The sequence below is a fragment of the Pollicipes pollicipes genome, unplaced genomic scaffold, assembly GCF_011947565.3.
Source record: "Pollicipes pollicipes isolate AB1234 unplaced genomic scaffold, Ppol_2.1 Scaffold_2555;HRSCAF=2994_pilon_pilon_pilon, whole genome shotgun sequence".
Lineage (NCBI taxonomy): Eukaryota > Metazoa > Arthropoda > Thecostraca > Pollicipedomorpha > Pollicipedidae > Pollicipes > Pollicipes pollicipes.
The window spans coordinates 17404893-17428516 of NW_023596136.1; the positions used below are offsets into that span (position 1 = coordinate 17404893).

At 51.4% G+C, this 23624-nt stretch overlaps 1 protein-coding gene across 1 annotated transcript; it reads left to right on the forward strand.

Annotated features, from left to right (window-relative positions):
• Positions 1 to 14293: 14293 nt before the first annotated feature.
• LOC119098628 (uncharacterized protein C19orf47) lies at positions 14294 to 21463 on the forward strand. Its single transcript, XM_037221601.1, has 7 exons — positions 14294 to 14417; positions 18117 to 18313; positions 18716 to 18911; positions 19448 to 19531; positions 20023 to 20141; positions 20617 to 20797; positions 21447 to 21463. Exons 1-7 carry the CDS (start codon positions 14393 to 14395, stop codon positions 21461 to 21463), a joined length of 819 nt encoding a protein of 272 aa, XP_037077496.1. The 5' UTR covers positions 14294 to 14392.
• The last annotated feature ends 2161 nt before the right edge of the window (positions 21464 to 23624 follow it).

Here is a 23624-nt window from a genome sequence, read left to right on the forward strand (position 1 = left end):
TCACATAGTCATGCGTCGAAGGTGATGAAATGCCCCACAGTGGTAAAAGACACTATTCGGAAGCATTACATAAGGCATTTTTATGTAATTAGCCCACGGTCTCCCTACTAAGACTTGTAGTGACTCCAACACATACACCGTCATGATATTAACGGCGCTATATTCTGTTGCAATGGGCTTCACTGAAAAGTGACCGCACTCCCTGCGCCCTTTTATCGCACCCATAGCAAATTATTCTTAAATCGATGTATGGTTTCTCTTATATTTATTAAAGCACTGGACCCTAGCGATGCATACGATGATCGCTGTTGTTACTCTTCTCGCCGCAACAAATGAATGAACCGAAGCTGAACAACCACATTCGGCTCGTACACGCTTGCTTGTTTTACTTGCAAGGCTGGTCGGCGGCAGCTGAGCAGACAACCGGTGTCATTTTGACCGCACAAAAATGCCGGATTGTAATCATGTATGCAAAGTTGATGTTTGGATGAGATTGTGCATAGAATGACGAATGAATGGGTGGTAAATGCAAGCAATGGATCTGTGCATGCGGTGTTGCGAATGTCGGCACGGCCTTAACTACAGTTTCGACGACAGCGGGATGTACTCTGCCCTGTTTTTCGACATACCGAATGGTGCAGCCGTGCGTCACACAAACTCGTGTTGGGCATCATGAATTGCGGGCGGTAAGTTGGTCAATGCTTCAGAATGGGATTTGCGCCTCCACCCGGTCTGGATGTCAGGTTGCGGTATAAAACGAGAAAATTGCTAGAAACAGGGCAAATCCCCATCGGCCGCTTTTGCGCACTACAGCACGCGACAGGTGCTATCGGCCCATCACACGATGCGATTCCCCATTCAATGGACTGTCAAACGGTGCCGGTTCCTTGTCAATCTGGCACTTGGTTACCTAGAAGTGACCACGATGTCGAACTACTGCTCGTCGGCATTATCGTGGGCCATAGTTTTTAGTCACCGTGCAAAACCAATGAGCTAAAAACGGCCCTTCCAACACGTGCCTCGCCCGAATCCCGGACCACAGCGACCCGCGAGGCTACCTGAGGAAGACCGCGGCGCGTCTTGTCCAAATTTCACCATTCAGCGACCCGCCTTTCGGCCCGGGAATGACTTAACGCAAAATGAGACAGGCAGACAAGCCGACAGACGCACCCTTAGCAACTAGAATATAAATTTGAAAGCCCTACTAGGTTTCGGGCTCTTTCTGTTACCACCACTACTACATCATTCATGTGACAAGTGTATGTATTATATATATATATATATATATATATATATATATATATATATATATATATATATGTGTGTGTGTGTGTGTGTGTGTGTGTGTGTGTGTGTGTGTGTGTGTGTGCGTGTGTGCGTGCGTGTGTGTGTGTGTGTGTGTGTGTGTGTGTGTGTGTGTGTGTGTGTGTGTGTGTGTGTGTGTGTGTGTGTGTGTGTGTGTGTGTGTGTGTGTGTGTGTGTGTGTGTGTGTGTGTGTGTGTGTGTGCGTGTGTGTATGTGTAGCTGGCGGTGGCTGGCTGGGGACTGTCGGTTGTCTTTCTTAAGGATCGGAACTACCTTAACAAGCTTCCACTCCTGGGGAGCCTTCGGGTTTTCGACCATCCTCGGAACAGCATGTTCAGACGTACAGTCAGGACGTTTGCAGGCGTGGGAAGAAGCTTAGTTTGAACGTTGTTTGAGCCAGTGGGGCGCTAGATGGTTTTAGCGACGTCAGTTTCCTTACAATCGCCCGAGTAGAAATGTTTACGTCTTCTAGAAACAGTCCTTGGAGGTTATATGGCATTGTAGGCACGGTGGCAGTCCCCTCGTCAGGGAAAACACTGGCAAAGAATTTGCCGAGAACATTGCCCTTGCCTTCGTTGCTGCTGGTCAACAGTCCATCATGATCAAGAAGGCTTTCAGCCCTGCGTCTCGTACGAAGCCTTGAGTTGTCCTACCTCCAAACGGCCTTGTGGTTTCTTTTGAGGTTTGCTGCCAGTTTCATTTCGTCTCTTTCCGAGGATTTATGGCAAATTTACTTTAAAAATTATGGCACCGCACAAAATTGGCATGGTTCAAAATATCCTATCCCTGCGTGCATGCAAGCCATAATCTTTTCTTACTTTTCCTCAGATGCATGGCGTGTATGTTTATGCATTAGTTATTCTTTGTTCTCTTCCTTTTTCTGGCGGAACGTACCTCAGTAGCGCTGGCGATGTACTCCTTGAAGAACCTGTAGGCTTCTTCGTGGTGGGGTTCTCCATCTGGAACCAGTCGACTTACCTGAGATGGCTGCCAAGTGCTCGTAGTTTGTACATGTCAGCTGTCGTTGATGGGAGGTGTTCAGCCCAGAGTGACAGGTCAGGGTAAACTTTACGACCACCTGGTCGCTGTTCCCTAGCCCAGGCAGGTATTCAATTTTTTGGCTTGCAATCCCCTCCTCAAAAGTAAAAAGAAGGCCCAAAACAGTCTGAGTTTCACCCACCCGGTAGCGTGTTGGCTGCCGGGTATACTGAAATAGAAAAATAGTCCTGGGTGGTCTCGATTAGAGAGGAGGATGGCTGACTAACTGAAGCTGATGACAACTCGGCTCCTCAGTCAGTCTGGGGCAAGTTAACATCCCATGCAATCATCGATCAAGAAAACTGGGCTCTGCGCACATGCTTAAGAACATGCTCTGATGCAAATTGTCCTGGAGGTTGGCTTTGTTCATGTTTCAGCGCCGTTTAATACCTATTGACTCCTTTATTTTGCGGCTTCCCAACTATTTTTTCCTCTTCCATTGTGCTTATATGTCGACAGCACCTACTCGTTCACGAATGCCACTTTCGTGTTAAGTTCGTATTCATTATGCTTGCCAATTTTATGCCTGTAGCAAATGTTGCCACGCGCGTTGCAACACCCTCCAGATTCATATTCAGATCGATATTCGCAGACTACCTCAACGTGCCTAGAAATCGGCACACAGATAGATCTTGACTTCCTGATCCTTCTGATAAATATGCAAGGCCCCAGGTCTAAAAGCAAAGAAGTTGTTGCAGGTCAGAGAGTTTAAGGTCAAACATCGGACTATTCGCATTCCCTTCAAAGCTGGGACACTAATGAAGCCTAGTCTCCTTGTCATTTTGGCGAAATTTCTACATGCAAGCTTAAGGCAAAAACGTTACAGCGCGTTCAAAATTTAAAGGTCGAGAATCAGACTATTTGGATTTGCATCAAGCTTGGAACACTGATAGTCTAAGCTCTGATGAATTTGTTGAAACTTCTGAGTAGCATCCTGAAAGACGAAAGAGCTGCAGCGTAACCAATGTTTAAAATACAAAATCGTACTACGTAGATATGCTCTAAAATCGCTACACGAATAGTCTAACACCTGCACATTTTTTGGGCATTGCTAAACTAAAACAACTACGAGAAATAGCTACAATTCGAACTCACTCACACACACACTCACTAATAAAACCACCTATGTCATGAGCATCTCTATTATCATTATCATTACCTTACGAAAACATATGATCCTAATCAGCACTCTTTTACTCAAGGCAGATTTTTTCCGAGAGCATCCTGTGGTAATATGCAACTGCTCACAAGCCAATCCGGCCAGAAACTAAATTGGAATGACGTCATTCGCTTTTTTGTTGGAACAGTGTGCTAAAATGTGGCTATCGCCATTATGATCGTCACTAGGGAAGATGGGGGGGGGGGGGGGGGCTGCTAAGCAGGTTCCCTCAAACCGTCCCCTCGCCTCCAATCCCCCGTGAGACTCGCGGTCCAGTTATGTCGCTTGGCACCATGTTTTTCCAAGATATAGGTGGCTTCTGACAGGAAATCAGACTGGCTTCAAGATCACTTTTTACGTAGATATTGTTTTTTTTTCATTACTGACCTCAGTAAAAAAAAAGAGCCTTTAGGTCCTCTGGCCCTCCTCAGGCCCTCTTCAGGTCCCTAAAATGGTCCCGAGATCCGTTTCAGACGGGGCCCGATATAATTCAGTTTGATTAATATGCGTGCCTGGGTGGCACATTTTCTTTAACAGCTTTCTTCTAACCGTTTTTTGATGGGAGGAGTTCAAAATCAGAGCTCACACAAAACAGGTTTGTTGCGTGGGCTTGTCCCAGCTTCCTATCGTAAAACTCCAATTTTACGGCAGAGCTTTGCGGACAAAGTTTAACGTGCCGTCATGCTCGGCACGGTCCGCCCCGCCTGATTTCCTGCGATCGGGCCCACCGGCGCGTGAGGACCGCGGCTGCCGGGGCCTGGTGCCGCTCCTGGCACCGCCGTTGAGTCGTGCGCAACAGGAGCGTTCCAGAAGATGTCTCATGCCTGGCTGGTGGACAGCACCTGCTTCTCCAATAAGTGGCCATGCCTGTTACGCTTGCGACGGGACGCACCCGGCCGACAAGCAGTGGCGGCTGCTGGCGAGCTGTAGTGAACAGGCTCGATGTGCCAGTGGTCTCAACTGACTGCTGGTTCGGCATATACTGCATCTTCAGTTTGGACTGACCGACAACTTGGCCGAGAGTGAAACCATCGGGTGGGGTGTACCACTGCATCCGTGGCGGGACTGTCGTTTGGAATCGCTGACGACGGGGCTTGGCTCGCTGCCAGTGAGTCGTGCGTCAGCGGTGAGACTGCTGTGCTGTTAGCGAGACGCATCCTGACGTCCCTCATCCTTGGTCTGTTATGCTCTCATAGTTGTTATTTTGGCACTAGGCGCAAAGCTCATCATTTGACGGCTACTCTTCTTTTAATAATCGGGAATGTTGGACCGGGGGAGGGGGGGGGGGGGGGGGGCAGATTTGGCCCACTGGTTAACGCCGTGTTAAGCCTAGAACAAAGGAACGACTACTTTGATCGATTATTAACTCCCGCCCGGCCTGGGGAGCTGCCTTCCCCTCGGGACCCCAACTTCCAGACGCCGATGAGAGAAACAACGACACTGTTGTGAAGGTTTCGTCAAATCATGGAGTGCACACAAAATTTTCGATCTTTGGTCACATGTGGGGCTACCAGAGGTCACGAAAGGTCCGAAACGGTTGTCCTGATAGATGCTGTTAAAACCTATGCTTAACACGCCAAGACGGATACTGAGGGTACCGAAATAAGCGTTGAGACTGTGTGGAGTTCATTCCCACCATTTCTGCTCCCTCACAAGGATGAGGGCGGATCAGGTCACTACTCAAAGTTGAGCTAGCAGTGGCCTACAAGAAAGATACTTTTCACGTCGTGCTTCTTACAAAAAGACTCACAAAAGTTACGTGTGATCAAAGTTTTTAAGAGGCTGACCTCCTTGACTTGACCTAGGTTATTGATCTCGATAGATTAAAGCCTCAAATTTACCCAGAGGATGTAAAATTGGTAGATGGACAAGTGCTGAAGATCTTACACTGCTGCAAGCGTTCGTTTTTGAATTGTGTTGGAAAAGCTGTAGGGGAGGGTAAGTCAACTCCCTCCCCCAGTGGGCGCGTTAAGACGCATGGTTTCGTCGCCTCGCTGCTTTCATGCTGGTACAATGTATGCTAACATACCTGTATCTAGCGGATGGCTATCGCACACGGACGCTGTGACGTTATTGCCTTCATCGTGATGCTACGTGGGTATGATGCCGTCCGACTACACCTGTCGTGTCGTTGAGACAAGAATGATGGGGACCCAGCCGTTTTCGATTGGACATCAGTTCACAGTCGCTGTCGACATCAGTTCACTGGCGTCAGATGCCATTTATTGTGTTCTATTGGTGCCGCTGCACATTGTGAATTACGAACCAGAGTTTGACGTTCCGTCGTTCTGGCGCCGTTGCTCCCCGTCTTCCCTTAGAAGGAATACGGATGCGTGGAAAGCTCGTAGTGAGGCGTGGTTATTCATATGCGTCATTTGCAACTGTGTGAAGCGAAACGCCGGTGCCGTCGCCTGGACTGCCTGAGTGGAGGACTGCCCAGCATTTAGGTGGGTCCATTCGGCTATTCCGGGCGATGGGATTTTCTGCTCACGCGGTGCCTCCCTTTCCCAAGAATCATGCGTCCGTGTCGGCGTCCGTGTCCGTTTGACAAATGTGAGAAAATACACGTAATAGATGGGTACTCTTTCGGTGAAGCGTCCGTCGTGCACAGGCTAAAGTAATGATATATTGACGATGACAATACCGCTATTTTGTAAGCATATGCTGGGAAGGAGGATGCCCGGGACGCGGCTGGTTCTGTTCGATGTTCTTCTTTACTTATACGGAAAAGGCGGCTCGCTGGCCGCTTTAGGCCACATGAACCAGACTACGCATATGTAACCTGCTTAGAATGCCTAGGTCGGATCCGATTGACCCATGTAGGTCAATATGGGTGCCTTGAAACGCATGAGGTGAGCTGTGTTTGTGGTCTGCTGAGGTCACACCATCCACCGAGGTCACGTGGACCACCTGGGGACGCGGGGCGCGGACAATCAAAGGCGCTGAGCTCACAGCGGGACGTGGGGCCCGCTTTTGGATCCTGTGAAACTCTAATGACCACATTGGAGCCATGACCACCTTGGGATGCATGTGCTGAACTTCGTATGGAGCGTGTTAAAACCACAGGGGTTACCTGGGGACGCTTGAGCCGAGGATACTGTTAAAAGTAATGAGGGTACAGGATGACCTGTGGCAAGACACGCGTAAGGTCAGTTACGGAAAAGCCTCGCTAACGACTATGGTTTGTAACTAGAACATCCCATATTGTCTGGCTGACCTCAGCTGGGGTGTCAAGATTGTCAGCGTAACCCACAAGCTGTTTGCTCGGTAGCTGTTGTCACGTGCCCATGGGTTGCGTGGAAACACGTGACGGCAAAGATGAAAATGGCGAGTTTGACTGCATGAATATAGAGAATGACATTGACGGCATTGTTGATGCCGCTTGTTGAGGCGATATAATTTACATGCAGTTTTTGATCCCACCTATGGCAACATTTACAATCAACAGCAGTGGGGCTAGTTCGTTCGGAATATTACGCCCGGCGCGAGGCTGTGCAGCGGTCCCAGTGGCGTCGCGCTAACGAGGAGCCAATGGGTGATAAATGGGGGGTCTGGGGCGCCTCCCTAACACGCTCTCCAGCCCCCTCACTTTGGGAAGGTTGTGGGCCAAATCTGGAGATACAGCTGTTTCTTGGCATGTTTGGTGGATAGGCTGGGTCGTTTTTCATCCATTTTCACTGGTCGTCGCCTCCGCCCCTCAACTCATTTTGTGAAACTTCGCCCCCACCCCCACCATTTTCAATTGGAACTGTCTGTGCCCCTCCCACGGGTTGCAGGGGACACACTATAGCAACATGCATTTTTGACATCAGCGGCAAGCGCGCAACCAGGATTCTTAACGGGAGATGGCTCGGCCAGAACAGCTCACGGCCATTTGTAGCCTTCAACTAGAACCCTCTTTGGTGGCAAACGAAAAATGCAAACCAAAAGTGTGGGGTGGCGTCCAATTTTGGCAGCTCTTGTGACGGCCGCTTGCCATCATTAGCGGCAGGAAACGTCAACGCCAACATTTCGCCCTGCTTCGCTTGAAGGGAAAGTACCTTCATTTGGATTTGCCCTCTGATGTGATAAAGCTATGAAGATGGCGCAACAATCACCTTGACACAAAAGTATCAGGGTGCATCAACAATGGAAGGCGTGTAAATAGCGCATTGGTCCACTGTGTGGATGAATCCAGAACAAAACTTATGCTATATCTCTTAAGCTATCACGATTGGTGCTTCATCATTTTCGGTGTCCCTCTGCATGCATTTAATGCCTCCACTTAAAGATTTCACCAGAATTACCAGAGACTGTTCTATAAGTGAAGTGATTCTGGGCCCAATCCGAGTTGTCCTACTTTTAACCTTGATTTCTTCGACCTGCTCAGGCTCCTCTTTTTGTACCTTCTAGTTCGCAACTCCGCCAAAATGATCAGGAGGTTAAGCTTTATCAGCGTGCCAAGGTTGGAGCACATCCAAGCAGTCCGATTTTCACCTAAACATTTTGACCTGCTACAATTTGCTTATTTTTGGGCGTGTCAACTTGTACTTTTGCCGGAAGGATCAGGAAGTTAAGATTCACATCAGCGCCAATTTCCAAACACATAGAAGTAGACCGTTAATATGAATCTAAATATGGTTCCAATTTGACGCGCGTATAGTTGCCTGGGAGTAGGGGCGCAGCCAAAACCTTGGCAAGGGGGGCACAGGGTTGACAAAAGGCTCACCGGTGGTAAAAGACCCCCTACAAAATCATCAGATATGGCCCATCTGTTAATTAGAGCATGATTTATTAGACATTATGTATGCATATATATATATATATATATATGTATAGCATGCATGTATATATGTGTATGTGTGCGTATGTGCGTGCGTGCGTGCACGCGCGCGCGCGCGCGTGTGTGTGTGTGTGTGTGTGTGTGTGTGTGTGTGTGTGTGTGTGTGTGTGTGTGTGTGTGTGTGTGTGTGTGTGTGTGTGTGTGCGTGCGTGCGTGCGTGCGTGCGTGCGTGCGTGCGTGCGTGCGTGCGTGCGTGCGTGCGTGCGTGCGTGCGTGCGTGCGTGCGTGCGTGCGTGCGTGCGTGCGTGCGTGCGTGCGTGCGTGTGTGTGTGTGTGTGTGTGGTGTGTGTGTGTGTGTGTGTGTGTTGTGTGTTGTGTGTGTGTGTGTGTGTGTGTGTGTGTGGTGTGTGTGTGTGTGTGGTGTGTGGGTGTGTGTGTGTGTGCTGTTGTGTGTGTGTGTGGGTGTGAGTGTGTGTGTGTGTGTGTTGTGTGTGTGTGTGTGTTGTGTGGTGTGGTGTGTGTGCTGTTGTGTGTGTGTTGTGATGTGTGTGTGTGGTGTGTGTGGTGTGTGTGTGTGTGTATGAGCACGCGCGCTCGCATGCTGGGCAGTGTCGACCCGCGGCCAACATTCGGCTCGTGGCCAACAGGTGGGACGGAAAATGGGTGAGATGCCTGGTTTGAAAGAAGGACCCTTTGAGCGTTTTTTGGACACCAAAATCGTAGATTTAGAGACCTTCCGAGCGTATATTCATCATCTGTGGGTTCTTGTAGACTGATACCAATAACGTATGGTCTACAGCGCCGCAACGGCTGGTGCTGGAATCTGGTGGTGGAACTGGAGGAGTAAATGTTTTTTCCGTGTTGCTATTACTGTCAATCTCTCCAGATAACAGCCTCTCAAAGTTGTAAAAAGGATTGGCCCAGTGTAATCTTTTCACTGCACAAATTAATTTGGAAAAACAAACATTCAGAAACACTATTTTCAAACGGTCATTGTTGCGTGCACGGCGCCCGCCCCCTAGCGTTACTTACAGCGGTCAACGCCGTTTGGTTTTACGAAAACTGCAACCCAAGCCATCACTTTCCTTGATCCCCGAGATTACGGGCGTGTCCTTGGGACTTTATGGCGCAGTCAGCTGCTGGGGCTATGTGGCGCCGCCAGCCTCTTACCCTGGCGGGAAGGGCGAATGCCACGGATAATCGAACCACGCACCTGTGGTTTCCGAGACGCACAGTGGTTAACTGCACTATCGGCACCCGGCGCGCAGGCTCAAAACATCTGATATCATTCGTTTCACTACTCGATTCCGCAAAATAAGAAACGCTCTCAGGGAAATATGGGATGGCCTTCTGCGTTCAAATGTATGTACATAAATAAATGTTTCGTAGGGAAACATGGGCCAATTCATGTCGACCCACTCCATTCAACACTAATGAGACCAATTATTTCTTTCTGGTAGAGCGGTTCTCTTGAGCAATACACTTCCGAGCACATTGTTGCTGACGGTCGAGGTCTGAAGGGCCGTTCCGTCCCACCGCGGTGTGTTTTCCAGTCGTCATCCTGTCGACACGGGGTGACATCCGCTGGCCGACCCGATACCTCTAGAGTGATACATCGTATCGCATTGTTCCGCTTCCTGACGCGGGAAGCCTTCTAAGCCGCGCAGTTAACCCCGGATAAACGCAGAGACCGTCATTGATGCAGCAACATCCCTGCTCGCCGCAGGTGATCAAATACTTCGCACACAGGCTTCAGTTGGGCTAACGGGGCCATGCTGAAATAGGGTTGCAGGGCCCACCATTCTGTACAATGGGCTCCGACTGGCGCAGGATTCTTCTATTGCCTTAATGTGAGCCAACACCATCATTTCTTACGTCTCCTTCAAATATCAGAGAGCCCTGACCAACGTAAGAAGCCTTATGTCAATCGGGCTCCCGTCCACGTCCCGGTTGAGCAAATCTTCCCCTGACCGATTCGAAACCCCTGATTGACACAGAACACCCTGTAAGGCATTGTGTGCCCCTGAACGATAGAGAAGCAATAATAATGTAAATCGCGGGTCCGGACTTGTTCCTGCTTGGGAAATAGGCCCCCAGAGCTCAGACCGACATGAAGCCGATCGTTCGTTGTTCGTTATCTCAGACCGAAATAGAAGAACGCTCTGCGTCAAGGGTCCCTGTCGGTGCACGAGATCATCTTACTACATTTGAGATTACGGTTCTATGAGCATGATGTGAGCTGCAGCCAGCCCTTCGGACCCTTCAGCTATCCCAGTGAGCCCTTGATCTTTGATCTCGAGAGATCATTCGGCCCCTCTTCGGACTCCCTCAGCCACCTCTCCAACTCGGGGCCACTTGCTGCCACAGGACCCCTGTTAGGCACTGTGACCTCTAACCGACACAGGAGCCCCTCATTGTGTCAAAGACCACGAACATTGCAAATAGCGGACCCCGGCTTCGTTTCTACCTGGGAAATGGGTCTCAAGGGCTCAGACGGGCGTGGAACCGACTGATCGGTGTTCATGGTCTCTGACCGACCAAACACCCTCATGTTTCAGGTTTTCCTGACGCGGTGCAAGAAGACCTCTGACTGATATTTCAAGTCCCTTTCCCTACGGGCCGTGATTCTTTATGTAGCCTACAGCCAGTCCTTCGGGTCCTTATGCCTTCTAACCGGGCATTTGATCGTCGGTTCCGGTGGGCTTACCGGGCCTTTTTTCGGGCCCCATCGAATACTCCCCTTGGTCGGCTTGGGGGCCCGTGCGATCACAGGACCCTCTGTAGGCGCTATGGATCCCTGACAGATGCGGGGCCCCGGCCAGTGTAAACTGATGGTAGTACTGGTGGTACCTCACCGACATAAGGCCTATATCGACTCAGTGGGTCCCCGATCGGCGCAAAGGGCCCTCTGAAAGTTATTTGAGGATCCGTCTTCGCAGGGGGGGGGGGGGGGAGGGGGGCTAAATAAGATTCCGACCAGCCCTTTATGTCCTTGGACTTTCCAATCGCTCCCTTGATCGTCGGACCCGTTGGACCCTCCAAGCATTTCAGGCCCACTCGGACACTGCCTCTGGCCGGCTCGGGCCCCTTGACAACACAGGGGGCCTGTTACGGGCTGTAGGGCTCCGAGCAATGTAAATAGCTGGCTCCCGCTTCATCCCTGCTTGGGAAATGGGCTCTTAGACCCATTCCACCAAGGAACCGAATGCGTTAATGGTGGTGTCTGACCAAAATATAAGCTCTTATCGACTCAGTGGGCCCTTTATCAGCACGCAGAGCGCTCTGGTTGGCATTGGAGTGCCCGGCCCTGCGGGCCGGGGCCCCTGAAAAGGACCTCCGACCGGCCTTTCGGGCTCTTTGGTCGTCAAATCGGGTCATTAATCGTAAGTTCCGAGGGCCTTTGAGCCCCTCAGACCCAGGGGGCGCGTTTCTCCTGTGCCCCCTGCATGCGCTAATGCCACAGGCCATTAGCACAGATCAATGCACTTTGTTTCTTTCTGAAACCTGGAAACCCATTTCTCAAGCAAAACCAACGCCGGGGCTCGCGACTTGCACTGGCTTGTCTTTCGAACAGTTGCCCCTGTATCGGTCATGAGACCACAGTGCCTAACAGGGGTCATGTGTCTGCAAGCGGCCCGAGTCCGCCACGGGTTTTGTTTAAGCAGGTCGTGAGAGGTGCCAAAGGGCCCCTCAGGAGCAAAGATCAAGGGCCTGGTAGGAAGGCTGATGGGGCCGAAGGGCCTAAAGAAGCGATCGTAGGTCACAATAAGAGCATTCCCCCATTCCCGCTCGAAGAGCCCTGGGCTCAAATGTCTTGGGTCCATCTCCCAAGCACGAGCAATGCCGAGCCCGCTATTTGCATTGATCGAGGCCCTGCAACAATGAGGGTGGGTCGAGGCCCTGCAACAATGAGGGTGTCTGCCAGGAGGCCACGATACCTAACAGGGGGTTCTGTGTCGACAAGGGACCCCGAGTCGGCCAGAGGGACATTTGCTAAACTGGGACAGTGACGGGACCCCGAATGTCAGAGGGTCCCTTGTGTTGGTCGGGGCAACAACACAATATGTCTTCAGCTTCCACCTTGCCTCATTGTGTGCTAGCTTGCTAGGTCTAGACATTCTGAATGTCCCGCAAAGAGTCAGATGTCAGTGCTCTTCAAGCTTTATTTTAACGCCCCTCGAGTCGCGAGTACTATGGTGGCTTGGTCCACAATTTGCATGCAGTTGTTTGATCATTTAGCCTAAATCTGTGCCAACTTGGTAAGAAAATGACAAAGTGACCGGGTGATTTCGAATTGGAATGGATGCTACACTTAACTGCACTTCCGATGCACGTGCTAGATATTTAACACAACTGGCAGGTGGACTAAGCTACGCATTGTTTGGGTCCATAAAAGCCATGCAGCCGGCGCTGTGCCTTTCTCACTGTTAGGGCTATTGTCACACTCAGGCTTTAATTTGTCACCGGGATGCGAGCAAGCCCGCCTGACGCTCGGCGGATGAAGATACATGCCCAGCACCAAGCTAACCACGTGCACTAGCGTCGGGAACCGTTTGCATACTGCGCCAGGTGTCTCAGCTCTTGCGGAGTACTTGGGACCTGCAGCACGTCCAGACGGAGGGTATCTTCAGCCAATAGTAACTCCGTCACTCAGCTTAGCGTGTCAGCTAGCATCAACTGGTCAAGGGTCGATGGAGGGACTGCCTAGCGTTGCCAAAACTGCCGCACTACACTCCAACAGCTGGAAGATCTATGCATTCGTTCAACATACCATGAACATCCCCTGCCTTTAAACAATACGCTGGCAGGGTCGATGCGTGGGTTCTCGTTCGATGACGGCATCATCCATGCTGCACTCCGGGTGCTGAAGTCGACGGTGGAGACGATAGACATGCTGAAGTTTATCCCCTGCTTCCACGTTAACAAGAGGACAATGTACGGCCGACAGTCGTATTGACTAAAGCCAAACATGTTGTCAAACAAGCACTATCGATGTTGATTGATCCGATTTGAATATTGCTAGCATGGAAGATGAGTAGCCAAAAGGCTATAAACATGCTTGTGGTGCGCTCGACTGTATCTGACTTAAGACTTAAACAATCCTTATCCGCCATTTGCTAGGCAAAGGTGCAGTTGACCGTACTTTTCGTCATTATTTTCCTATGCAACATGAAACTAGCAGCCGTCAGGGCCCAGCTCGGGCAAATCACTAGGCCCCAGTGCGTATTGATTTGGCTGTTCCGTTAGATGGAGCCTCGCGGATGTGCCTGACCGGGTCTGGGTCGGGGGTATTGTCGACGAGCTTGGGGCACCTTAGCTTCTTCCGTTGTTATACCCGACCGGTTCTGAAAAAAACACATCTTCCACGCTGGCATCCTGTGGGATGCTGATGTCCTAAATGAACGAATAAACAAACATCTCAGTCAGGAAGGTGAGAAATATGCGTACACTCGATACGCAGTCGTGCGACACCGGTATGCGGCCATGTTGTCCCATCGGGTGATCTTCCCGTTCGGTGTCTATCTATGTGCCATCTGGGGCCTAGATGTTTGATGGATCCGCTCGGGGTGGCTACTGGAGGGCGGAAGCCCTCCCTTGTGTTGAAAAAATGAACTGATGACCCGGGGTGCAGTTTTGAGAACATCTGGCGGTTTCTAATTCAGAGATAATTCATTACGCCGAGCGCTTCTTTGGCGTAAAACGAGGTGGATCGCCCTCGAAAAGCTTTCGTCCTGGGTCCTATACTACCGCCTCTGTTCTTGAATTGCTCCTTTTTCAGATTTATCTTGATTTTACTCATCATTCCACCCAACGAACGTGCTGTAATGTGTGCGATTAGTCCTTACCCTTTCCACATTTGGGGCCTCCCGGACGTTTTAGGTGTACCCCCTTGACGTCACAAAGGATCTTCGGTGACGAATGCACAGCCGCGACGGTACTCTGCTTGGTTTATACCGCCTTGATCACGCCCGCATCAAATGACGGCGTTCTTGGCGCGACATCCTGTTGTAACCGCTGTCGATGCCCTTTACACGAGTGTTGCCGGGAAGCGGTCTGTTGTGCGGTCGGGTAGCAATTTCCGTAATATTTCCGCATTGATAGCGAATTATCAGCTATCTAGAAGAAGAATGGACGCGGATGAAAGCTCGATTAGTGAGTATAATTAATTCAGAACCGTTGCGCTTGGTTCTTAAAGCTGTGCGCTGGGCTGCGCTTTCGCGAAAGTCTCTGAGGATGAGCTCTGCTCGGAATATTGAATGCTGTCGATCGAATTGCCATTTAGTACTACAGCATTGTCTTTCAGTACCTCCCGGTGAATCAAAAATTTGAACTCAAGATGTAAGAACTACAAATGGGTAGGACAAAAAGGGAACTGAGGGCCTTTTGTATATCTGTGCGACTGTTGTCTCTTCATCTGTGTTGCCAGTTAGAGAGCAATAATTTGTCATACAGTATTGGGCATGACAGCAAGCAGATGCTGTTTCAGTTGTCACTGAAGTAAAAACCTGCAAGTGAAATTTACATGGATAGTTACATGCAATGATTCATGATTTGTATGCTACTGCTTCAGAATACCATGTCTTATTTTCTCAAATTGATGCAATGTAATTATGGTGGCATGATAGTATTAACACACTACATCAACCACCTAGGTGCAGCTGCCACCATGCACAATGTGCAATGAGTATATTTTCTTTTTGGCAGAGTACATTAATGACATGTCACTTTATATTTTGTTCAAAGAGGCCCAGAGGGGCCCAGGGTGGCCCAACCTAAAGAACTTTCTAAAGGCCTGTTAGAGGTCATATGGGCTGGAATGACTGGCTGTAGGTTGCAAAGATTTGTGGCCTATAGGTCTGACCAGAAATATCATTCAGAGATCCTCTTGCACCATTTGAGGACCCCAGAGGCAATGCAGGTTTCTAAGTCAGCCAGAGACCACAAAAGCCAAACAGTTGGCTCTCTGTCAGTGTGAATCCTGGAGGCCCATTTTCTGCACAGGTGCAAGGCTGGGCTGGGGGAAGATTTGTATTAGTCTGGGTCCCTGAAACAGTGGTTGAGGCCCGTGTGTCTGTCAGGGTACTGCAGTGTAAAAAAGGATGTCATGTGTTGGCTACTGGCCCTTCGTCAGTCAGCGGCTTTTTGTGAGGAGATCCCAAGAGGAGCTGGAGGGGCCTCTTGGGACTAAAGATGAAGGGTGTGAGTGGACCCAGGCTCACCCCACCCCCCAATTGTAATGCCATAACCTGAAATGTCAGTCAGAGGGCTTCCATAAGGGCTCTTTTTAGGGTTCTCTGTTCCTATTACATAGGACTCTGATATGGTGCCAGTCAGGTCCCTATCCATCTGAGCCCTTGAGCAGGAGTGCTTCCTAAGCAGGAGTGAGGCCAGGGATTTCCAATGTTCAGGGTCCCTGACACTGTAAGTGGCTGCTGTGTTGGTTGAGGGCCACAGTGCCTTGCATGGACTCAAACAGGGGCTGAAGAGTCTCTTGAGACCAGAGATCAAAGGTCCTATTGGAAGGCTGAGTGGCACAAAGGGCTGGCTGTAGGTCACTTTAGGGACCCCCGCCCGCAGGGCTGTGATCTCAAATGTCAGTTACAAGGTCCCTTGTACCGATTGGGGACCCTGAAACAGAGCTTTCCTCTGTTTCACCCAGAGATCACCAACGCAGAGTGGTCGACTCCTTTTCGGTCTGAGCTCTGGGGCCGCATTCCCGGGAAGGGGCACGGCCGGGCCCGCGATTCACATTGGTCAGGACCCTTGCAACATTGTCAGCTGCTGTGCCGTTCAGGGGCGCGCAGTGCTTAGCAAGAAATTCTGTGTCGGCAACGAGCCTCAAGTCAGTTGGGAGGATTTGCTCAACAGGGACGGGGATGGGACCCCGAGGATAGAGGGCCTCTTGCGTCGCTTGAGGTTCTGACAGTGCAAGGAAGCATGAAAGTGTACGACGATTGTTCACATTGAGACAGTGGAAGGGTCCTGTGCCAGTCAGGACCCCCAGTGCCAAACGGTGGGCTCTCCGACCCAATTCCAGCATGGGCCCGTTAAGCCGAGGTAGAGGCTATGTGCCAATTATTGGACCACCTGCGGCGGTCAGGGATGTTGCGTCAGTGAGGATTGCTGCATCGAACCGGGATCAACCGTGGTCTGCGTGAGTCAGAAGGCCTCCCGCGTCAGGGAGAGGACCAATATAATCTACCCTCCAATGGCATCCGGACCGGCCGGGGATCCTGTCGCGTATCCACAGAATGACGGTCGGAAAACACCCCGCGGTGGGACGGGATAGCTCTTCACCCTCGACCGGGGACAGTAATATGCCCCCAGTGCTCTTCTTAAGGGACCCCTTTCCCCGGACAAAAATAAGGGGTCTCATTAGTGTTGAGTTAAGTGTGTCGATGTAAGTTCAAAAAACAAATGAGACCATCCCGTGTCTGCCAGGGAACGTGTCTCCTTTTGTTGAATTGACTAATGAAACAAATTATTCAAGGGTTTGAGCCTGCATTCCCGCAGTCCTAGAAGCGAGGACAGCGATGGCCTGGGTTACAGTTTCTGTCAAACCGGACGGCATTGGCCGCTACAAGTAACACCAGGCGGCGGTGCCGTGCACGCGAGAGCGACCGTCATGGAATAATGCCTCCAAACGTCTCAGAAAATTTTTTCGTACCGTTCAAGGATTAGGCTGGGCGTTTTTCTTACAGGTTTGGGGCTGTCTCCTGGACAGATCAACAGCTACAGTAGCACAAAAAAATAGAGATTGTACCTGTGCTCTTCCAGTTCTGCCAACAGATCATAGCACTTCTTCGCGTTTCTCTAAAGACCAAGTCGCTCAATTCATCAGTCTAAAACTCGCACAGGTGAAATATACGCCCAGCTACCTTCTACATGAACGGTTTGATGTCATACAGAGTTCAAAGGTACTTCTTTCAAATGCATCCTTTGCGTCTACCCGTTAGTCACTACTTAGTATTATCGACGGGGTCGACGCTGCGCGGCTTGTGGAGACTGCAACGCCCGGCACCGAGGTTTTTGTTGCCATGATTTGCGAGCTCGCATGCTCAAAAATATGTTGCATAATTTGTATCGCTTATCAGTTCGACTGAATGTTGAACTTTTTAAAACAAATATGGGTTGACGATATTAATACAAATTGTTGACCCATCCCGACCTGCATCCGCGAGGTCCGTAACATCTCTACAGCCCAGATAAAGATTCTGACAAAGCTTTTGACTTCCACCGGTTTTGAAAGAGTCCACTGGACCATTGTTAAATGAAGAGCGCTGGCAATTTATGTTATGCAGTCGTTTAACGCATAATTTCTCCAGTTGATTGGAAGGTTAAAAATGAAAATGTCAAAGAAAACAGCCTCATTGATAAATGTGCCATGCTCGGCATTTTTTTGCCCTTTGTCAAAACCTGTGCCTTCCCCTTGCCAAGGCTCTGGTGGCGCGGCAGATACCAATGTATATGTATGTATGCCACATCATCAGCATGCTCAGGGCAGCAGTCTAGTTATATCCCAATATTTATGGGGTGTATAAATAATTGGCCTCAAATTAGCCATTTCCTAACAGGCATTTACAGCTGTTCAGTAGACTTGCTACAATGTGACATACTACTTTGTATTTGTTGTCTGTTGTACTGACTTGTTCGACACTGGCAGCGGACCATGACACCAGGGACCTCCACCTGGACTGAACCCCCTTGGGGGCGTAATGTGATGTGCTTACTGGTGATGGCTAGCCAGCGACATGTAGAATGTTGTGGACTGGTATGTTCAGAGCACATCGGCATGAACATACCAATTGCTCGATGACCATCTAAGTATGCACTATTCCCATTCTGTTGCAGAGACTTGGCTTAAGTTCTTCATGGATGCCAGCATACCAGCAGGGGTAGCCACAGAATATGCAATCTCATTCAGTGACAACAGGATGAGGCTGGACATGCTGCCTGATCTCAACAAGGACTACCTCAGGGATCTTAATATCACCATTTTGGGTGATGTAATTGCTATATTGAAACATGCCAAGTCTGTCAGCCAGCAGGTAATCAATAATGAATAGATATATCATTGTTGCAGTGCAATCAGATCCACACCAGCCATTGTGCTGACTTGCATGTCACCAGCCACACCAACTGGTGATGTCCACACCAGGCATTAACCTTGCACCTGGTAACTGTATGTGAATTAGTGATCTTGGACTTACTCAACACCAGGTAAAAATGCTGTAGCATGGTACACCAAAAGTGCATATGTTGTGCAGTATGGTGTCCCTTGATTTGTGCCGCAAGTTCATAACTGCTGACTTCATATTCACGCAGTATACTTTGCATTCAGAGTTGATACGGACCTAGTCTTTTTACTCTCCAGCAAGTGCATCATTTGTATCGCTGACTTTCACTTGCTCAGAGGTGTATAGCCCATTCCCCTGCCCACCTCCCCGCAGGAGTATACTGCCCGCAAGATGGGCCCCGGCGGGCGCGTCTCGCCCGACCCGCCGGCGGCGCGCGCCAAGCCGGCGCCGGCCTGCGTCGAGTCGCCGGCGGCGCGCATGGTGAAGCGCTTGGTGCGCAAGGAGCCGGCGTCGCAGCCGGCCGAGCCCACCACGCGCCGCAAGCGCGCCGCCGACCTTGCTGACGACGGTGGGTGATGGCCCGTGGAACGGGCTGGCGGCGCTGTGCCGGTGTGATGAGGGCCTGGCCACTAGGTAGGGCCCGTGGAACGGGCTGGCGGCGCTGTGCCGGTGTGATGAGGGCCTGGCCACTAGGTAGGGCCCGTGGACGGGCTGGCGGCGCTGTGCCGGTGTGATGAGGGCCTGGCCACTAGGTAGGGCCCGTGGAACGGGCTGGCGGCGCTGTGCCGGTGTGGTGAGGGCCTGGTCACTAGGAAAAGCTGACGATGGCAGTGGGTTGAGGTGGTGCTGATGGTGAGCAGCTGGTGATGGTGGCTGGCCTTAGTGAAGTCAGATCGGCTTGGTGGAGTTCGTTGGTGCATCCTCACATGCAGTGATGGCCGCTATGGGTTGCAATCATGCATCCGCTCATTTGTTCATTATTTAAAGGATGGACTTTGGTGTCACACATTTCATGTAGTGTAAATGGACCTGAAGGGAAAGGTATAACGATCTGCAATACACATTGTGCAATGTTTAATGCTGGAAACACCCGTCTGTCATCAGATCATAGCGCTGGTGACCAGCCGGCGCCTGCCAAGTTGCGGCTCGTGGCCTCGGGGCGTCTGGGCACACCACAGGCCAAGTCAGGTCAGTGGGTAGTCATCTAACATGCGTGACAACTCGTGTGAGTAATGAAACACAGCTTAAAAAGAAACAAGGAAAAACAGATGACTCACTCCTCATGTTCGATCACGTTGGGGATATTTAAACTGTGCAGTGGCCGTTTGTCGAGGCGCCGACAAATGCGCGGGTTGCGCTTACAACATGTGTGCTAGTTGTGGTAGATGTCACTGTGTCCTTCATACCCAGAAGCATCTAGTCTTGTTTCCAGCTACCGCTACTGATGATAATTTTGGTACTGACCAGCGCTTCGGCCGCTGAGGCCACTTCGCACTATGGTGCGAATGGTTTATGTCACTCTGTAAAAACATAACGCCGACCGACCACCGTTCGCCGGACAAGGCGGTAAGTCACATCCAGCCCGACCGCAGCCAAGAGCTGTCTGTATCCCGGCGTCGCTGGGTCCGGCCGTGCTGACCACTGTCGACCTGACTCGGTGACTACCGATCTCGCCGCAGCTCTGAATGGCAAAAAGACGGTATTTGACCGGCTGGGCGCCGACAGTCAGGTCACGTCCACCACCCCGGACAGCACGCGCTTCCACATCACCGGCCTGAGCGGGCCCGCCGCCACGCAGGTGAGACCACCGCAACCCTGGGACCTGGGACCGTAGGTGCGGGGCCGACCGCCGCCTTCGGGCACTGGGGCACTGAATTGGGGGCGGTGACATGTCTCGGGATCTAGAGGGAAGCCGTCTGATCGTCAAACAAACTGAACGCTACCCAACGGTTGGGAACAATCGTGCAGGACTTCGTGGGCTGAAACTGCATGCAACGTGACAGGACCTTGCTTGCGGACGAAATATTTTTGTTTTGCAGTAATTTAGTTTGGAATAAAGGTAGTTTTTTGTAGCTTGTTAGGATTCGGGTTGCTGTTGGATTCAGCTCAAATAGCCGCCTGAGCCGCCTCGTTCTCTTCTACCATAGTGCATCCGATATCCAATCTCGCCATGACGACCATTGCTCGACGGAGACTGTTGATGACTCGCGAACCATCGGCGCGTGCTGCCCGATACCGTGCTCACCGCCTCTGACCGCCACCCGCGCTGCCAGCGTGCGCCACTGCACGCCGAGGCGGCGGCGGTCGGCACGCCCCGCCATCGAGTCCGACTCGTCTCTGAGCCGAGGCCGGGGCCGCGACCAGGCCCCGGCCTGACGTACCGAGGTGTGCTGAAACCGGGCGGCGCCGGCGAGCGGCCCGAGCGGCCCGACCCCGGCCGCAAACCCGCCCTAGGTCAGTGCCGACGCCAGGCCGCCTGCAGACCTGGCGCCACCGGGAGAGGCGGGGCTTCAAACTTATTGGCGGGAACTCGTGCTGACGAATCGAATGGGTTCACCTATGACTCAACCCGTGACCTGCCGAAGGTTTAGACTTTGTAGTATATGTAATGCCGAATCAAAATGACGGTGACAAGTAAACAGTCTCGCCCCCCTTGGGCTACCTTTCGTGATGTCTTACTTGTTTCAAACAAGCTGATAGTTTTATTTGTTTAAAGACATTCCGTGCACAAAATGTACAGGCGCGCGGGGTTGATTCCCCATCCGCACCCACGAGACGGCACTTCTAAGCCCATCTCCTTTTCTCTGCAGTGACGTCGACGTTGGCCAGTGACCGGGAGCTATCGGCGGCCAGCGCGCGCGCCCGCGTCGGCTCGCCGGCCGCACGAGCCTCGCTCGGCGCCGCGGCTCGCGGCCCGGCCGCCGGCGTCAAGGCGCGCATGGCCACGTCTTCAGCAGCGAGTCGACCGGCAGCTGGCGCCGGCGCGGCCAGGGTGGTCTCGGCGGCGGCCCGGTCGGGCGTGCGGGCCCGACTGGGCGGCGGCCGGGCCGGCGTGCTCAGCCGGCTGGGCGCCGTCGCCCGGTAAGGCCGCCGCACGCACCAGTCAGGGGTGCGAGCTAGCGGACACGGCGGTGCCCTTTCTGGAGGGGCTGCGGCTGGGGCAGTGTAGTTGCGCTCGTGCTGTGGTGTGAAGTGTGGTGTGGTTGGTACCGCGCATGCTGACCGTACGTTTGGTGACGCCCCGCTTGGAATGTGTTGGGATCGCTGGGATCCATGAAGTTCGAAGCAGACTTGGCGACGTGTGGCGATTTTGACTGATGTGTTGAAATGGTGGGTGTTCACGACAGCGTTCTTTTGTGTGCGGTACTGCTGATCGTGCGTGTTGAACCACGATCAGGTATTGCGACAATCGCGTGAAACGCGTACTAGTACAAACGGCTACAAACTACATCGGCATTGGCGAAAGTCGAAGACAGAACGTCGCAAGTCGGCGTATACCGCACGTCGTCTTAAGTTAACTTACCTGCTCAGCAAAGTGCCCGACTTCACTGGAAGATGTACTTGTGTTTCATTGAACTAACAACGTGCATTCATAAGCGAATTATCATCTTGCGATGTGTTATTCGTCAAAAATGTATCTTTCAGCGACCGATACCTGGGCATGTTGTCCTGGTTGTCTTCCGAGGCGCAAAGGGTGGCTGGCTACAAATATCAGATCGTGACATACAAAATAATTCTGCTTCCCAGCTTCCGTGTCGGTAGCAAGCTTCCAATTTACGTGCTATTAAAGAACGATATTATGGTTCGCCCGGTCCGCCTGCTGGAATCGATCCATTGCAAGGTCCAAGGCAGGCTGCAACGCACCATACCATCATCAGTGCCTCTGGTGTATTGCAACTTCGGCGAGCACGACGCCTGACGTAGACCGTTCTCGCAACAAAGTAGCATAACAAACCCGACCCAGTATGAAGACTGGACGGTCATGCCTACCACCAACCACGTCATGAGAAAATATTCACGACGGCGAATTCTACCATGTTCCGTAGCGTATTTGGAAGACAAGATGCAACCAGGTTCAGTCGCGCAATGCACTAAAAAAGAAAAAAAAACGCCGCAACTGGCCCTCCGTACCCCCTCCTGCCGCTCTAAATAGAACGCAGGCAATGCTGGTACCAGGTAACAATCAGCGAAATACATATGTATCAACTGGCGGTAGTAATCCTTTCTACCTGAATACTCCCAGAGTATTGAGGATATGAGAGTTACTTTGATTTGCAACCCTGTATTCTCTGCTCCTTATGTCGAGAGCACATACATGACCACCATGTCTATCCTAAAAGTCATGAAGTTTGTAAAAGGCTGTACACGTAATCGTGTCCGTGGTAAACGACTTACAAGACAGAATGCTTGCGGTTTGGCTCAATGTGATCAACCTGCGCAGCGGCAAGCACACTATTTTCACTGCCATCTGGCCGGAATAACAGGGACACTCCGGCCTCATTTTCAAGATTTAATCGGAACCTTTCGAATGGCTGGATTGCTGGGATCACAGCTCATTAAGTGGTGATTGACCCGGCCCCGACCCCTACCATTTGCTAGCTCAATTCCAAATCAGCGCAACCTGGCTGCGAAAGTTTAACGTGCCGGAATGCCCGGTATCTATTACCCTGGCAACGCCCGGCACGGTCCGTCCTGTCCTCTGACGTCAAATGACCATTGGCGCGGCCGCTGCCACCGGCCGCAGGCCCTACCTGTCAGGGACATATAGCGTGTGCCCAAAGCGACCTGGACCCATACCGCCACGGTTGAGTGGATCGAAGGGTAGACGCTTTAACCAACTGATCCATCGGGCCGGACCTTTCATCACCGTTGTATCCGACACCGGATATCACATTAAATGTAGCCTTGAGTACCGTCTACTTTCGCCCAGCTCACCCCACCGCTGCACACGCTACCAATGCTATGCGTGTTAGGCACAACGCTGAGTGGTTAATCTCCGCTAAACCATCTAGCTGTAGCTGCTAACAAGCCATTCAGGTCTGCAGCTGAATTCAGCTTACCGCAAATCCCACCTAAATCATCTCATGTAGCTAATTCCTGCAGGACACTATGCTGAGCTGACATCTGGCAGGTTCATGTACCCAAGCTGCCGAGCTCCGCACATCTCAGCTGACACTGCTGTTCAGCGGCCCAGACTATCTGTAATCCTCAGTTAACCCCACCCAGCTGGGACCGTTGCTGAACACAGCATAACAGCCGGGTTCTCCCGGCTGGGCGCAGC

What these genes read in the sequence shown, in the direction of transcription:
- LOC119098628 (XM_037221601.1), top strand. Translation starts at nt 14,393, where the DNA reads ATGGACGCGGATGAAAGCTCGATTA. An exon ending in CCAAGTCTGTCAGCCAGCAG is followed by an intron (nt 18,314 to 18,715) that starts GTAATCAATAAT and finishes ACCTCCCCGCAG; the next exon opens with GAGTATACTGCCCGCAAGAT. An exon ending in GCGGGCCCGCCGCCACGCAG is followed by an intron (nt 20,142 to 20,616) that starts GTGAGACCACCG and finishes CCGCGCTGCCAG; the next exon opens with CGTGCGCCACTGCACGCCGA.